General features: G+C 40.2%; 1 protein-coding gene across 12 annotated transcripts in view; it reads left to right on the forward strand.

Moving 5' to 3' along the window:
* Window positions 1-18503, forward strand: part of SLC8A1 (solute carrier family 8 member A1) — a 350799-nt gene that overhangs the window by 271996 nt on the left and 60300 nt on the right. For 10 of the 12 annotated variants that reach the window (XM_045828239.1, XM_045828237.1, XM_045828235.1 and 7 more), the window contains 4 exons: window positions 13221-13327; window positions 16524-16544; window positions 16977-16994; window positions 17110-17124. In XM_045828239.1, coding sequence (XP_045684195.1) covers window positions 13221-13327; window positions 16524-16544; window positions 16977-16994; window positions 17110-17124 — 161 coding nt within the window. The remainder of the gene's footprint in view (window positions 1-13220; window positions 13328-16523; window positions 16545-16976; window positions 16995-17109; window positions 17125-18503) is intronic. The other 2 variants (XM_045828233.1, XM_045828243.1) reach the window with 2 other exon arrangements.

An 18503-nucleotide genomic window follows, 5' to 3' on the forward strand; every position in this document is an offset into this window, starting at 1 on the left:
CTCATTTCCAACTCCCTGCTCTAGTCCAGTGGGGAGGTTGCATCCCAGTCTTGTTCCCGTCCAGCCTGTGACCTCCCACCATGATGGGTCAGGCCGGGCCCTCTGACATAACACCAGCTGCTGCTGCTGGGCTCTTGTGATCTCTTTTGCCTTCAACCTCTCACTGCTCCTGTCTGCCTAACACAAAGAAGAGCAAGGAGCAGATGTCATTTTATTCATGTCTTTGATCTTTTTACATCTCATTTGCCTCCCATAGTAAATTACTATTTCTCATCATAGACCCCAGATGTTTTCTATTCTCTCTCTGTCTCTGTCTCTCTCTCTCCCCCTACCCCACCCCACCACATGCTGCCTGCTCAGTAACCTACGAGTCACTTTTCTTAGTGACTGACTGCTCGCTGTATCAGGAAAATGAATGATATTCTTTTTATCCTTTCCCACACCCCAACATGTAAATTTCCAATTCATTATATCATTTGGTTGTAATTCTCTCACCAATTCTCCTGTATAATACTGTAGAAGATAATGTCATGTGATAGCAATTGTCCACGTAATTCATTAACCTGAGACTTCAGTTTTTCATACTTTCATTTAAAAACAGTGTATACATCTAGATATCATTCAGTCATAGACCTTGCCAAGGGCACTCATGGTTGATAAAAATAAAATGAGATAGGTGCTCAGCCCTCCATTGATGGCCAATAATTACATTTTCCGTTCGTGAAGATCAAGTCAGTTTACAAGGATGACGTTTCTCCAGCAGAATGTGTAGGTTCTGCCTCCTTCTTGCTATGAGAAGCTGATCGCTGCAGGCAAAAGGAGGCGCTCAGAGAGAGCGTTTCATGGAATTTCAATTTGTTTCCTCTAACCCAAACCCACAGGCAAGTTTTCAGGAAGGAGAAAAGCTGCCGGAAAGAAATTAAAGTTGCAGAAAAGGATTTAGAGCATTACAGCAGTTTCTTTCATTTCTTCAGCTTTGACAGGTCTAGACCGGGGGCCGGGAAAGCTGAAGGGGCACCGCGCCGGACGTTCTGGTCTGGACTTGCAGCTCCACTGGTCCAGGAGACAGCAGTTTCTCCACAGCGGCTTCCCTGCCCTCTTCTTCGCTTTCTTCTTTTTCTTCTGTAACATAAGCTTTATCTCAGAGTTAGACTGATTTTCTTAAAGGTCAAAATGGATCATGGCAGCCCAAAACTCAAAAAGGCCCATTGGCTCTTTATTACAAAATTGTGCCCACATAATTTAACATTTCTTCTGACCCCAAGCTCTCTTTCTTGACTTACCTCCCACTAACCCTCCTCCACATACGTGCTCCCCGTAACATGAGCGAGACAGAACTTGATATTTCTTAAATATACCCTGCCTTTTCATTTCTCGGTTATTTGGATCCAGTTTGTGTTTTGTTTTCTTCCTTCCTTCCTTCCTTCCTTCCTTCCTTCCTTCCTTCCTTCCTTCCTTCCTTCCTTCCTTTTCTTTCATCATTGAGCCTTCAGTACATTTGTGCCTGGCAAACTGTACTCTTTCTTCAGGAACCAGCCCAATTCTGCCCTTTTAAAGTTCCTCACCCTCCGAGTTCCCACAGCACAGAGCCCGTACTTATATTTAGCACATGTGGAGGTAGGTGATCTTTGGTCTACATGCCTGTCACCCCTAAGCTGTGAGTTCACATTCCTCTTCTTATCCCTGACACCTAGCGTGGGCCTGCCGCATAGTTGGTACGCGGTAAAGGTTTGTGGAATAGCTGGACAAAAGCACATGCTGTAGGAATCTGAAGGGTGTCCAATAGGTTCGTTGGCCCCTCCCTAATGAGGCCCAAGGCATGAGTTTGAATCACCTACACACTGCTTATTTTGCTCACTCTCATGGCCAAATGTACACTCAGAAGCCTACCTTTTCATCTAAAAAACTATGTGGGCTGCTTTTTATTGAGAAGTCTGAGAGGCCTTGATGGATCAGCACGAACTCAAGTACAAATTGTGACAAGGAGAATAGCTGAGTCATTCACAGACATCTGTTAAGCAAATACCTTCTGCAGGCACCATGCTCGCTGGGGCGGAAAAGGCACTTGAAGCACCTAGTCATGTCCTGGCCTTTGTCAACATGCGACTGTTGAGGGTAGATGGTTTCACCTAAAGACTGTACGTTATTGGGGCTCTGAAGACTCAGTCTGTGCTTGTATGGATTCCGTTTTATTCCACCACCAGCCTAGTCTCACTAACTTCCTGAATATGAAAATTGGGAAGTCTGACATCAAAATCAACGAATTCAAAAATTATTTTGAGGCCCTGGCTAGTGTAGCTCAGTGGATTGAGCGTGACGGGCTGTGAACCAAAGTGTCGCAGGTTTGATTCCCAGTCAGGGTACATGCCTGGGTTGCAAGCCATGACCCCCAGCAACCGCACATTGATATTTCTCTCTCTCTCTCTATCTCCCTCCCTTCCCTCTCTAAAAATAAATTTTAAAAAACATCTTTTAAAAAAAATTATTTTGAGCAGCAGGAAAAATGTCTTGATAGGTGTATTGTGTCAAACGGAGAGTCCTTTGAAGGTGACTGAAGTTTAAACATGTAAGAATAAATACACAATTTTTTAAATAAATAAATTCTGGGGTTTCTTTTGCATCCCCCCTCATATAGTATGAAAACATGGGGATCAATTACTCAATTTAATGTATAGTAACAATTCAATATTAGGCGTGGAATAGAAATGTGAGTGATAAAAATCAGCATCGATTCATTAGGTATTGATTTTGTTTAGCTATGTTCAAGAAAGTGTCTGACATCCTGTCTTTTAGAATGTTTTATATGGATGCATGCAGAGAGATTGATTTGCCATTGGCTATTGTGGCTATGGAGAAAGGTAGGAAGAAAGGAACAGAGAGAGATACATGAAATTAAAAACTTAAGAAAGCCAGCTTTATTTCTCGGTGTTCTATTTTTAAGCTGGCCTCTTTCGGATAGAGATACTTTTGGCATCTTCTAGCTGCTGTCCTGTAACATTCTAGGAGTGAAATCTCTTCCTTGTTTTCCAGGGTAACTTTTCACTTTGCACCACGAATCTTGACAGAGTTGTTAAGACCAAAGATATCTCTGCAGAGAGTCTAGTGACAACCCAAGAATGTTTAAAATGTTCAAGATGAAAGGAGCACTTGAAATGGATGGAAAACCAATAATTTCTTTGGAATTCAACAATATTGATTTCACTTAATTCCAAATTCTTCTAAAGGGCAGTGGCAAATGGAGGATTTATCAGAAGTCCCTGAAACTGAACCAAGATGATTATATGTTCAGTTCATAGAAAAATTCTCAATGCCACAGAGTGCTCTTAACATAATCCTTAGCTCTGAAGAATGTGTTAAAACAGCTTTTTCTAGAGCATTTGGCCGTTTTCATTCCCTTTAAGGAGCATAGTGAAGATCTCAGATTACGGACAAATGTGTAGCCCCACCAAACAATGGAGTCAGTTTTAAGATGATGACAGTTCTCTGTCATTTTGCTAAAAAGGGCTGCTATTGTGGAACTTGCACAATGCTAATATGATGAAACAATTAAAAAATCTAGACCAAGATCTATTTTGGTGCATTTCAACATGGTGCCCAATGCTTTATTTTTCACAAAATTAACACATTGTCTCAGCATGCACTTTTAGATGACAAAACCCAGGATCCTTATTACTTTCCCCTCCTTAAGCCTGAAGTTTATTGACTACAGAGGAGTGAGGCAATGGTAAGGTATGGATTTTATAAATCACAAAATTATAATCACTTTTCAGTACATCCATATCATTTTCTCTTAGTGAACTTTACTCATGTGATTTTCCCATTAGCCTGCCATAATAGAATATTATATCAGACTAAAGCTGACAGTTGATTGCTAAAAAGAGAGAGACCAGAAAAGAATTGCATTGGCTTCTTTTTCACATTGGGAAAAAAAATGAATTAATTGCCACTCAGTTTCAAAAGTAAACAGAGGAAAATAAAATAGGGCAAGGTTTTATTGGAAAACCCCCACTCCAGTGCTCTGCAAAACGCCCCTGCTTTCCCTGGAGAGCAGCAGGATTGTAAGCTGCTCCTGCTTCTTGCCCTGCTTGAAGCAATGATTTCAATTACCACTTGATAATGCAAAGAGATCAGTGCACAGATGACAAGGCCTCCTGGAGAATTACTTTGGTTTAGCTACTTTAGCAACTCTCATCTTTGGAGTTTATTTAAATTACGGAATAGCACCATCCGGGCTTGTCAGGCTCTGTTTCATAGCAGGAGCTCCCGGAAAAGTATGGCTTCCCTCCCCTCTGTGTATCTAGCTAATGTGGCAAAAGGGAACCAGGCAGAGCCGGGACTGGGAAGCTGAACAGTAGTCTTACACCCCTTGCTTCGCTGAGTTTAAGGTTCTATACTTGGATACCGCATTATGTGGGATGGGATCCAAGCCACATATGAGTGAATTAGAGTACTACCCGTTACTCAATCAAATATATCTTGACCCCTCCCACCCCTTTCACCATCTGCCAATTGCCCCTTTTAGTGACTGGGTGAATAGGTTAGTAAGAACTACAGTGTAAGCCACTGCTTTTCAACTAATCATAACTGTTTCTAACAGTTTATAGTTCCAGTCCTTTGCAAAATTATTTTGCATGCATTATATCACTTGATCTTTGAAACCATCCATGAAATTTTATTTTCCACACCTGATGAATCATCATTCATCATTAGATCCTATTAGATCCTGTAGATCCCATTATTAGATCCTATCAACACTGTGAACCTCAAAATCACTGTGAAATGAGGTTCATTATCCCCATTTGATAGATAGTAACATCGACGTTTAGAAAGGTGCCAGAATGGGCCCAAATGCCTCAGCTAGACAGTGGCAGAGCCACGTTATGAACTCAAGTCATCTGTGTCCCAGTTTGGTGCTGCTGACACCTCCACAAAGGGAGCGGCAGGGCTAAGTCATGATTTATTTTCTTTTCTGTGGCCATCTGAGCACGGAACCTAGAACAAATTCCCAAGCGAATCCATGCCCAAAGTTTCTCACCAACAATCTAAAAATGATGTGAAAATGTTATTAGAATTAATACAAATAACAGCCTGTCCTATCCTATTTGGAATGTTAATTAGACAGGGGAGTTGATTCGAGTTACTTACGGACACTGCCGACCATATATGCATGGGTCTTCTCTGACTGCCCTTTTCTTCCCCTGACTCCAAATCACCAAGCAACCCACCAAATCAATTTTTGAAGGAGCTTAAAATGGTCCAGGAATTTAAACCAAGTAGTACAAAGGCAACCCGTAGCAAGTGTATCTCACCTCGCAGGTGAACACAAATCCATGGCAACAAGGGTGCTGGGTAATACCCACGGTGATGGGAAGAGAGCTGGTGACAGCCAGAGCAGCAGGTACAACTTACAATTACAGTCCTTCCCTTTTTACATAAATTCTGTGAAGGAAATGCTGTTTCTGACATTTGCCATAAAACTCTATACTTTGGGGAAAAGAAACCAGCCAAGGAAGCCAGGCCTGAAGTAACAGCTGCCAGAAATGCTTAGCGTGTCAAAGCCCAGCATCAGCAGCCCTGACCTGGAGGAGGCAGGGAGCTTTCTGAGGGGACCGGAGGGGAGGGAGGGACTGAGGGCAGTGGGAGCTGACAGACACGGCGGTGGCACTTGGCTTTGATGTCAAGTGTTCTGTCCGGCAGCACCAGCAAAATTTGAAACTCCTTATTGAAACCCCTGAACAGTCTAACAACCTTTTCTCACCCAAAGAACAGCCTTTCTAAAGACTACATTTCATCCTAATCCTTGTTTTATTTTAACTATCAGCTTTATTAAAATATAATTGAACATGCAATACAATAGACATGATGTATTATAGAATTGTACACTGAAACCTATGTAATTTTATTAACCAATGGCACCCCAATAAATTCAACAAAAAAGGAAAAAAATATAATCAACATACCATACAATTTGCCCATTGAAAACATGCAATCCGGTGGAGTTTAGTGTATTCCCAGAGTTGTGCAACCATCACCACAATCAGTTTTAGAACATTTTATTGCCCCAAATGAAACCCCATTACCCATTGGCACTCACCCCCATGTACTTCCCAACCCCCAGCTCTAGGCAGCCAATGATCTGCTTTCTGTCTCTATCGATTTGCCTATTCTGGATTTTCATATGGTAGAATCATGCAATATGTGAAATTTTGTATCTTGCTTCTTGCACTTACCATTATGTTTTCAAGGTCTATCCATGTCATAGTGTCAGAGAGGAAAAGTAATTTTCCCTCTGCCCTTCAGTTCTTAGTTTAGACCATATGCTAAAAAAGGTTAACGAGAGAAAAACAAAATAACTCATGTGTACATGAGAGATACTTGGGAAAAATGTGTCATTCTCTGAGGTGGCTTAAATATCGCCTTAACAGGGAGAGGGGCCATGGGTGTGGCTTCTTAGGGAAGAGTAATGATTTGGGAGAAAGATGAATGGGCCCGCAGAAGAATGGACCGGAGATATGACAGCTTGTGTCATAGTTTGTCTGGATTTGGCGTTGACTTCTAGTCTTTTCTCCTGTGATAAGAGTCAATCTTCCCTGGCTGATTAGACTCCCGGGAGAGGATTTATGACAATTGAGTTCCTTTTGGAGGATCAGTCTTTACACAGATACGGGAAAGTACAGAGAAAGCCTCTCAATGCATTTGCTGTTTTTCAAGTGCCTACAGTTCAAAATAGTCAATGTACTGAGGTGGCATATTCTGGGGTAGCATGCACCCGAATCTCTTCTCATTTTGTGGTGGAATAATATTCTATCATATGGATAGATCACATTTTGCTTATCTGTTCATCAGTTGATGGACATTTAGGTGGTTTCTCCTTTTTGGCTGTTATGAATATTCATGTACAAGTTTTCTTGGTATTTCTTGGACATGATATTTCATATAGAGGACATATTTTTATATTTCTTGGGTATATACCTAGAAGCGGAATTGCTGGGTCATATGGTACTCTATTTTTTAACTTTTGAGAAACTGCTGGACGTGTTCAAAGCTGCTGCGCCATTTCACATTCCCACCAGCCATGTGAGAAAGTTCTTTCCGATCCCCGTCTACATTCTCTACATCATCTGGTCCCTTCCTGACTGCAGCTGTCCCAGTGGGTGTGGGTTCCCATCTCCTTGTGGATTTGGTTTGCACGGCCCTGATGACTAGTGATGTTGAGCATCTTCACATGTACTTGCTGGCCATTTATTTCTCTTTCGTGGAAAGGTGTCTATTCAGATTCTTTGCCCATATTTAAGTTGACTTATTTGTCTTTTTGCATCATTGGAGTTTATCCTGATGCTTTTAACATCAGGGCTACTGGAGATTAAATTTCAAACTTGCCTTATCTAAAGACATCACTCTGTTTTCAGAGCAGTTGCCAGATCTTCTTCCTTCATATGTGGTCCAACCTGAATCACTTCTCTCTTGAGTCTGGGTGTGCTGGCTTACTTGTGAAAAGTTCCTGGTCCCATGGACATCACCTTTTGCTGGCATGGCCCAGAGGCTCTCCGGGTGTGTGGGGAGGCAGGGGCCTGGAGGCAATGAGGCATTACTGTCTTCTGTGGCAATTGGCACTCTTAGTTCTTTCAGTCTCCAAATAGAACCAGAGTTCCTTTCACTTTGTTAAGAAAATCACTCTGTATGAGTGTAAACTCCATTGCCTGAATGCTAAAATGATTTCTCACTTATACTGTTAATGTTGTCTGCAGAGACCAGCATGTCCTAAGAGGAGGAAACAACAACTTCTGGTACTTTGTGTTACCCAGAGAAGAGCATCGGTGAAGCACAAGATGTTTCTCCCATGTTTCAACCTAGGTTGCTAGTTTGATCTAAAATTTAGTTGTGATTCCGACTTCCTCACATTCTATTTATTCTTTATTTAATGCATTCTTTTAACCATTGAGCCATACATTCTGGCTGTCCATTAGCCAGTTTCCTGGCTACATATTAGAATCACCTGAAAAACTTTGAAAAACTATACTCATGTTGGGGTCCCACAACCCAAAAGTTTGGTCACAACCCAGGCATTTCAAGTTTTCAAAGCTCTGTGCATACTTCTAAGATGTAGACAGTTCCAAAACATAAGCCCACTATCACCAGACTCTTAATTCGTTATCTGACTTAATAGCAGAAGCCACTCCAGATTTGTCCTCTCCAGATCAGTGCTTCTCAAACTTTAATGTGCATAGGCATCACCTGGGGATCTTCTAAAATGCAGATCTAATTTGGTGGGTGTGGGGTGGGCCCTGGGAGTCTGGAATCCTAACAAGCTACGTTTGAAACCCTGACTACTGGTTGGTGGCTCAAAGTCCTCAGAGTTGGTGAGCCTCTACATGTCCATGTCACTTTTCAATTAATCCTAATAGGACCTTTATCTCTTTGAGGACTTGACCCATCAAGACAGCCATCATGAAATCTACTATGTGCTGTACTTCTTTTAAAAAGAGAATTAATTGATAATCTATCCTTGTCCATCTAGGCAGTCTTTGGTAACATAAAGATAGAGCAATAAACTTCTATATTAATTTAAAATAATGATCCAGCTCCTTTAAAGTGGTCATAAAACTACTGCACAACTGAATAAATACGGGACCTCGTGGGTCTTGGTCTTTGCAGCCACCCACAGGGCTTTGCCATCTTGGAAATCACTTCACTTCTCAGAGTCGCTGTGTCCTCCCTCAGTTTGAAGTAGTATAAGGTGTTTCTAGGGGTGCTAGGAAGACCAGTGAAATAAGACATGAAAGGTGCCCACCAGTCCACTGACCTCTGAGTATGCCTAAAGAGAAATTGAATCTTAGAATAAAGTAAGATTTTAAAAAGCCATTGCCATATCTCAGTATGTGAAATCCTCACTAAAATCTTTTGCATGAGGATTTAGGAAGATTCTTCCCTGCTTAATCCTCCAACTCATCTCCAATTCATCTTTTTCTCACTTCTGGAGACATGCAGGGCAATCTTGGGGAAAAGAAATTGCAAAAGGACAAATTGAAGCTGAAACTGAAAAAAAAAAAGACTGTGATACAACATTGGCTTAATGATGAGAGACTAGAACATACTTTGAAGAGTTTTTTTTAATTCCCTCTGATAAAGCCACCTTTCTTTCCTTTCTCACCATCTGTGTTAGTCACCACCTGGTGTAAGAACTCCTTGTTAGAGTGTCTGCGGGTGTTCAGGTCCTTGGAGACCCATCGGGTGAGAGAGAGAGACTGACACGTCAAGTACAGATGTTGGTTTTCTGTCATCAAAAAAAAGGCACTGCAAAACTCTAAAGGAACAACCTGTGTGTTTCCACTAAATGAATTGATCTTTCTTAACCAAGTGCTTTTGCCCCCCTAGAAATGGAACCAAAAGGTATTTCCATAAAAATGTTGGCCATATGGGAAAATTATTTAATGTATCCTGATTTACTAGCTTCCAGAAAACATAGTTTTTATCCTACAGTGTTCAACTTTAGAGAGATAGTAAAAAAAAAAATAAAGTAAAAAATTCTCCTTACCTTCTTCATAATAATTATGAAAAATTCTGTTTGTTCTTTATCAGTGTGATAATAGTGCAGGAGTTGCCACTGGATGGAGGGCTATGTCTGTGTAACTAGTCTTGTTTTGATTAGCCTGTCAGTTTACGGAAATATCGACACTCAATCTGGTTATTTCCCATTGGCAAACAGGACGAAAGCACAGACACGTGACCCTGTGCTCGCAGGCAGGACCCTTGTGACAGTGCAGAAGCCCCGTGAACACGGGATCGGAGTGTGGCGATGGGGCAAACCAGGGGACGTGTGAGGCCCCTCAGCCCGAGAGACTCTATTTCTGTTGCAGCGCTGGGAGGAGCAGAGGCGGGCTTGTGCTGATCATCAGGCCAGTGTAGCGAGAGTCTGCACCCCATGAGCCCTACCCTGGGCGACATCCCTGGTGGTGGAAGAAGTGCTAACAGTTTCTTTTGTGCATGAGGCTTGGAAAGTGAGCAAAAGACATCCCTTTAAAAATTGTTTGACAGCTTTACCTTTGCTACCTTCGCCAAGGGGAGAAATAGTTCTGCTCTGAAGCAAAAGGGAGGCAGACCAGTCCCTTTTGATGTTTGCCTCTCCTGACCCAGAGGGCCAATTCATAGGGCTTGACTTCATCCTGCCTCTCACAGTGGATTGATGTGTCCTTTAATAATCGTTTCCAATGAATAGCTTCACTGCACAAGTAGAGCAAAATCAATATAAAATGTAATGGTTCCTTCTGTCAGGGGCACTATTGATTGTATAACTAATGATTTTGAAATGATATGCCATTATGCAAATCCTATCTATTTTAGGTAACTCTGCCAGCACCCACAGAGGGACTGTTTCCTTTTTCCTCCTCATCTTTGATTTTCCAGCATCAGCTACCACATGCCGAAACGATGTTTAAGAATCGTGACCCTCGTGAATAGTGATACTCTAATGATACATTCGAAGTGCTTATTTTATTATACAAACTGTGCAGAGCCCTGCATTTCTCACACTCATAAGCTACTCAGAGTAGAGAAAATCAAGCTCTTACAGTGACGGAGGATTGAATTCATCAAGGATAAGAAACAATATGTCATTTGGTTGTTCTCGTTTATCTGTGAAAATGTGGTTGTGTTGCCCTTGAGCATGACACTGGCGGCTGTTCCTAAACAAACACTTGCCCCATTAAGCACGACTACCCCAGCCATCTCCACTGTGCTTTCTTTATTTCTACAATCTAATAAAATACGTGATGAGATGCAGGATGGGTTGGGAGTGCAAGATGAAGAAAGGTAAATCAAATGTTTTTAATTCCTGTGAGCAAAAGCACTGCAACATGCCATTCAGTTTAATGTCCACAATCATGAGGTGCTTTGATAATGAGTCTGGGACTGGCAGGTCCAGGTAATGGTAGTGTGGCCCTTCTACTGCCCTCCAGTACTTTCCCACACACGGTCGTACTGATGCTATAGTTTAATGATTACAAGGCAATGGGATAGAAATTAATACCTCAAATACATAAGTTTGATGACATAGAGGGCAGACAATTAGAAGGTTTTTCTTGAGTAAATTGTATCTCACTTATAACATCAAATTCAGTTCTGAAATAAAGACCACACCCATTATTTCTTACGTCTTCGTGTCCTGTCCCTAATGCTTTGTGTTTGGGGATACTGAGGAATTAGCCTGGTTCAGTCAGAGCAGGCTGGTTTGTCTGTGTGTGTGTGAGCACACGCACATGCACGTGTTTCCTTATGCATTTACTAAAGAAACAGTAAACCTTCTAATGTTCAGAATTGCTATGAGTTCCCACATCCTTCTTATCCTTCTTTTTTCATCAGTTTGTATTGTTTTTTCCATGACCATTTTATCCCCCCATACCTCCTGCTATCTCCACCCACCCCATTCCCCACCCCCTGTACTCACCACATTGTTGTCTGTGTCCATGAGTTCTTTTTCTTGATTTTTCTTATAAGTCACATAAATAGATGAATTTAAGAAAATTGTTCTGAAAGTCTGACCGAAACTGTTCACTGATACGTTTGCCTTTGTCACATTGTTGGTAAATATCTAACTACTCTAAATCACAATTATTGCATTAGTCATTTGCAGCTGCTCATCTAGCTTTGGTATTTCAGTCTTTGAGGACAGAACTGGGAAAGGAAAGGCATTGTCATGAGCTCCAGCTCCGTAATAGAGAAGAACTGAGATTCGAGCATCATGTAGGGATGTTCTGTAGCTAAGGAACAGAGAGTGGGTTATGGGTTCCAAAGGACCGGAACCAGCCACTTGATCCCACTCCTGCAATGCTGACCAGGAAAGCAGGACTAAAGCATCTAGCATCAGGGACTGAGAACCTTCGAAAATTGAAAGCAACTCCTACCTATAAGCCTAGAGCTTCCTTCATAGTAGGATGCTCTTTGGCATGCATAGGTCTAAATGAAACTTGATTACATATTTGAATTCACAAAGTTAAAATACATATATGTGTGTATATATACGTGTGTGTATATCAGTTTCCTTCCAGAAAACCTAGAAAATTCCACCAAAACTAAATAATATCTATACCATTAAAACTGTGTGTCTATACAAACTCATTGTTTCAGAAACTTTAGTCAGAAATGTTTTTGGCCAATGTTACTAAAAATGTATATATTTTCCCAGAAACGAGTGTTTAGGAGCTCTGAGTAAGCTGCAATACATAAACAGATTAAGATGTTATTAATTAGAAAATAACATTAGATTTCTTTTCAGAGCCATCAAGGCTTATGGGAAGTTGAGATTTGCATAATATTTGCATTTGTCCCCCCTGCCTGTCAGTCACTCACAACCAGAAGACCCTAAGGCAGGAAGTGCTAAAGGATGGGTTACAAGAAGAATTCTTAACAAAATTCTTTAGTGTATCAATAGAGTTTGAAAGAAGGGTAAAATGTATTTTGTCAAAGTTGAAACTCGACTTTGGGAGGGATGAAAATAACTGTGACATCATAACTCCTCACCCCTCACTTTTTGAGACAGCTATTGGGAGGCGTCCTTCCACCTTTAGAAAGACAAAGCACGAACAACTTCCTTTCGTGGTTTAGGTGGGAAATCTGACCTGGAAAGAGTTTAATTCTAGCCCATTGGGTGGGGTAACATAAAGGACTTTGTATCTTCTTTTGTGGTGCTTTTATACATTTATTACTTCAATAAAATCTTATGTTAAAAATATTACATTTGAAAATACAATAAAGCACAATGAAGACACAAGTAATCCATTAGCCTAACACCCAGAGATTACTCTGTTAATATTTTGATGTGATTAATTGATTTGTTGTAAAAGAGTGATTTCCAGGGCACAGCCCAGACAATCCTATGGTTACGGCATTTACTGAATAAATAATTTTTTTTCCTTATTACTGTGGTCTCTGCTCTTCTGCTCTTCCTTTTTATGATGATGATAAACCTGTTAGTACTGAGTACTGTATTTTGCCTAAAATCAGTCTGTAGCCCTGGGCAGGGGTGCTGTGCCTTGGGTGACCTCTCCCATCTTTCAAACCTATTCCATACTCATTCTTGAAGGAAAAACTCACAGTCCAGAAGTTTCTCAGTTGCTCTGTGTATGGAAGTGCAGCTCATTAACCTTGCTTTCCTCTTCTTTATGTTCCTTCTCTTCACTTTCCTCTTCCCCTTGTTCGTCAATTTCTATTCTTCTCTGTTTCAGCAAAACAATATCAGTCAAGGTAATTGATGATGAGGAGTATGAGAAAAACAAGACCTTCTTCCTTGAGATTGGAGAGCCCCGCCTGGTGGAGATGAGTGAGAAGAAAGGTGGGGGAGCTGCTCTGGGGTCAAGCCCAACAGCTTCTGCTGGCCTGTGGCACCCTGGATGCCTGCACTCTTCCAATGTGACTTCAGCACACATATCCCTCCGCCTATGTAACAGGGCATAGATCTCACCCGGGGTGCCGTGAGCCCGGCCTGTAGCTCCATTAGCTGGTTTTGGCCACTCTGCATGTTACAGGTCTGAGCTATTAATCTCCAGTGCCGCCCAGCAAGCCTCCATTTCTGGGAAAGTTGAGACAGATGCTTGCTATGCCAAAATGAAGCCACCTTTCTGACTTCGCTTCCTAATTCGGGCTACCTTCTGACTGCTCATTGGAGCAGGAGGAATTTGTGAATGTGATAATTAGCAAAGCAAACTTATTGGGGGCCAGCTGAGAGCACCCCAGATGCCCTTTTACATACTTCGGGAGGTCCATGTGTTGCCAGCTCTCCCTCCATAACATCACATAGTAACATTCGGCCTGGTGAACACCCAGCATGAGCGTGTGACTCCAACCATTTGTTTTGCCTTTGTCTTGTGTTCCCACAGGAAGATCATTACCATTAGAATATTTGACCGTGAGGAATATGAGAAAGAGTGCAGTTTCTCCCTTGTGCTTGAGGAACCAAAATGGATAAGAAGAGGAATGAAAGGTGTGAGAGTATACAAAGACATACCAGCGAGAAATTGTACTCTTCTCTCTCCGTGTCTCCCTACTCTCACACTTAACTCTCTCCTCTTCCTCGGCTTCCAAGTACTATCCTTCATTTCCTCTGAAGCTTTAGCAGTTTCATGGCCCTTCCCTGACTCACAAGTGCACCAAGCTCTGCCCATTTTCTCCAGGAAATGCCAACTAACCTTGATTGAAACCAGATTTAGTAAATACTGGAAGAGATTTCTGGAACTCAGAAATGATGATCTAAAAGAATGATTTATGCGTTTAGTTTCTCACTAGTTCAGGGATCATTCTCAAATTGGGTTCCAACTATTAAATCTCCCCCAAAATGTCAGTGATAAAGACGACTTCATTCCTGTTAGCAGGGGGAGATGAGTTCAAGGACAACTGGTAGGAAATTTCAAAAGAATTAAATAACTAGGTATTTTCAGAGGACCCAGGTTTCAAAAAAATATTTAATAAGAACAAAGATCCTTAAAGAGTACTGGTATCAGTACTCTAGTGTTCATTTAGACACGACATTGGTTATATAATCAAATAGGACATTTAAAAGGGACCATAAGTATGAAATTGTAGTCAATTTTCTTAGGAAGGCTATGGTCCTTCAGTTAGAATTTAGTCCTTGCTTAAGGCCTAACTAGTCTTATGTACCAAATCTTTCTTTCCTTATAGAATTCACAAATTCCTAACATGTATAATGAAAAGGAAAAAATAAGCAGCTGTATCCTCAATAGCTAGGCTTTTTTGGTTGATTTGTACTTAAAGTTGTAGAATTATTTGAATAAAGAAGACAATTTTTTGTGTTTTTTTTTACTATATCTATTCTATGTGGCCACTATTTGATAAGGAAGGGTAAGAATTTTCTATCAGCTTTAAAGAAAACTTTTTATTCTGAGTTATTATGACTTCCTATAATTATCCTATATAGTGGCCCTTTTAAAAGAAATCCTACTTGCACAAAATGAGCATACTACATATTAATAGCTCTTATTAATTGCATAAAAACAATTGATGAGATGGACCACTTTGGAAGAAATTTAAACCTTTACATGTAAAAAAATCAAATATATAGGACTAATTTCTATACAGACCCAGCATTTGGGGGAATTGAACTAATCCCACATTTATAAGAACTCAACGGCCTCAGAGTCCACCAGAAAAAAAGAAATTACATTCCTGACTTGATCACCCTCAAAATGGTAACAGGCACCTTCGGAATGATGGAGAAGGGAACACTGAGGACCCATTCTAATTCAGCCTATTTCATATGCTCTGTAGACCCGTGGGCAGAAGGAAAATGAACTTGAGAGAACTGTGCTGAGTTCTTACAAAGATGGGATCAACAATGCCTCATTAACATACAAGAAAAAGCACTTAACTTCTAAATGAATTCCTCCAAAGCACTGTCTTTTATCTAAAAGGAGAGCAGCTTGGATACAGCCCTTTCAGTTGTCATTTTAATAAAATATGCCCTCATATAAGAGCGAATTGAAATTCCTCGATAGCACTATCCAGTTTTGCACCAGCCAAGTGGAATCTTATCACTATAAATAAAATTACTGACTTGTTTTAGAAAGTGTCCTCTAATGCCACCACTATTAGAGCAAAAATTGGGCCTGAGAAAGTCATTGTAACATTCCTCTCTACAACTCCTGAGGTCCTTTATTTGATACATTCAGTCAGGTAGCTTTCACCAAAATGAAGTGCTGTGCACAGTATAGTCTGAGTTCAAAGCACAGGACCTGAAAGAGAAATTATGTACCCCCGCCCCCACCACCGTGCCATGTCAGTTTCCATGGAACTTTGTGTCCACAGAAGCATTCTGGTTGTCCAATTATAATGTGCAGAAGTCATAGATAAGGACAGACAAATAAGCACTAATTCCTGGAACTTGAGTTTTGAGGATTAAAAACAAAACACAAAAAATCATCCCTCGATGGCCAAAACATCATGCCAATAGAACCTACAGAGAGAGAACTTTACCTTATCCAAAGTGTCCTTCCAGGAAGGGTGGCCAAAATAAAATTTCACAAGAGGTTTTATCTGTTTTTTTTTAATGAAAGATATAATACCTGAGATCCTGGATGATTTAAGACTTCCATTTATGTTGAATTAACTAACTCCCAGGCAATATCTCATGAAAACACCCACTCCGATACAGTTAGGATTAACTCTATAAGATGTTTCTACTATATTTTGTAAACTAGGTATATATACTATGTGTAAACATATATAGTAGAAATTTTCATTAAATGTCAAGAAATAATATACAGAAATATATATATATATATATACACACATGTATATATATATATATATGGCACATTTACAGAAATTAGTGTTGGGATTATTTATTTGGAAATATTCCCAATGCCCCAATTCTCTGGGCTGCACCAATATTTTACCGGTGGTTCCCTACCACTGTCTACAGATCAGCCTGGATTTCTTTCTGCTGATATTCCTCTTACTTTCATTATTCATCTGGTCTCTTATTCTGTGTTTGTCTTTGTCTGTTTCCTTCACAGCCCTGTTATTGAATGAGCTTGGTAAGCATTTCATTTCTTGCATTTCCTTTCCATTTTTCTAGGTTAATTTCCATTTCTGTCAAGTGATACAATAGCTTTCTGACTTTTATTTCTATTGATTTACTAACGAGATTGTTATTTAGGGCCATTGGCCTCATTTTTGTTAAGGTCAGATAGTTTATATTCCAGTTTTAGTTTAGTATAACCTTTTCTAAAAAATCAGTGATTTCTTAGGTATGCACAGAATTAAATTTGTGCATTAAATCCCATAGTTAAAAAAATAATGATTATGTCATGAACCCATGCTTTTAAATTTTTCTTAATTATAAATATAAATTGGCACATATTTGCCCCTCACATGGGTTGTCAGGTAGTCTGATGTCACTCACTAGTGTGTGTTATTAAGAGTGCAATTTAAATAAATTATAACATTTGTTTTTTTTTCTTTTTTAGGTGGCTTCACAATAACAGGTATGAATTTTTAAAGTCTAACGACATCAAATTTTACTTTTTACTGTCTGTTCTCACCATCTTTTGTATACATTTTTAAAAAATAATATTTTATTTTTATTTGCTTTTAATGAAGGAAAATGCCTGTATGGTAAGAAATATTTTAATGTCCTTTATTTTCTTCAAATACCTTTAAAAACCAACCAAACCCATATCTTATGTAACCTGTGTTAACATTTAGATGTAGCCCGTGGTGTGTTCTTGCTAATTTCACACATTTAACGTTTTGCACATTAACAATGTGTGTGTGTTGTGTTTCTGTATACACAAATTTAGATGGAGAACCTGTAATTGTCCACCTTTTGACATTGGTCACTTTACAAATGTTCACATAGCCCTGATGATGTACAATGTACCCTGCTAGATGTTTCAGAAAGTACCAGAATAAATAAGACAAATGCTGGCCCCCAGGAAACATAGGAGGTCACATCCAAGGCTCCTCCGTGGCCCACATTTGGGATACTAATAGTGAATAACACCCTGCTGGGAGAAGACAGAGAAGTCCTTCCCCATCGTCCCACCTCGCCAATGTGAACAAACCCCTTTTTGGGGACTTATGCTTTAGTATTATTAACACTTACAGATTAATGAGTAATATTTCTGCCACTTGAAGGGTACTACGAAATGCTCTATGAAAACTCAAAATGCCCATCAGAAAGGTTAAAGCCCTTAAATTCAGAACCATGCTCAGCCTGGGATGATGGCATTGTTCAACACAGCTCTGAAGCTGCTTTCTTGTGAACAGAAGGAAGGTATTTCCTTACAATGTTCTCTCTTAATATTTTCTCACCCTTCGAACCCGTCTCTGCAGATTTAGAGTGGGAGATAGACATCACACGTCCAATACACCGTGCAGATATCAGCATTCTAGTTCTTTTTCTCCTGAAGTCAGAGAGCTGAGCACAAAAGTTAAAAAGGAAATATCTCCAACTATTCTAATTTTGAAAATGCTGGGGTGGGAGTTGGGGTGAGCTTAACCCGCTGTTAGTATAAACACATGATCAAGTACTTCTGACCTGATTCTGTCCAAAGTGGAATGTTCTGAAAACAAGAAATTTCACACAGACTCTTACTCTCCACTGCCTCACTCCAGACAAAACGTTTAATGACAAAGTGACTCACAGACTCTCAGAGATGCAGAAATTGAAAAGGATAGAAATGCTGAACAGGACGTGTCACTGTTCAACATTTGGACTCAATTGAAGCTCTCTCCCAGGCCAAGTCTGCCCCGTTTTGCCCTGTTTTTAAATCCAGAGGCAGGGATTTCCGTTTATTTTTAAATTTTCTTAATCTTTTGTCTCTCATCCATCATTTTAACTCATTGAAGTCTTCTTGGAAATGTTCTGATTCTGTCACCCACTAAGGTAGTTGTCCCTGGGAAATTTGAGGAAAGTAGAATTTTGGCAAGTTGAGCTTCATGGCTTCCTCGAAGTATTTTCCTTTTAAAAAGTCTACCATTGTACCAGTAAT

Source organism: Phyllostomus hastatus, unplaced genomic scaffold (assembly GCF_019186645.2).
Source record: "Phyllostomus hastatus isolate PE091 unplaced genomic scaffold, TTU_PhHast_1.1 phas_scaffold_78, whole genome shotgun sequence".
Classification (NCBI taxonomy): domain Eukaryota; kingdom Metazoa; phylum Chordata; class Mammalia; order Chiroptera; family Phyllostomidae; genus Phyllostomus; species Phyllostomus hastatus.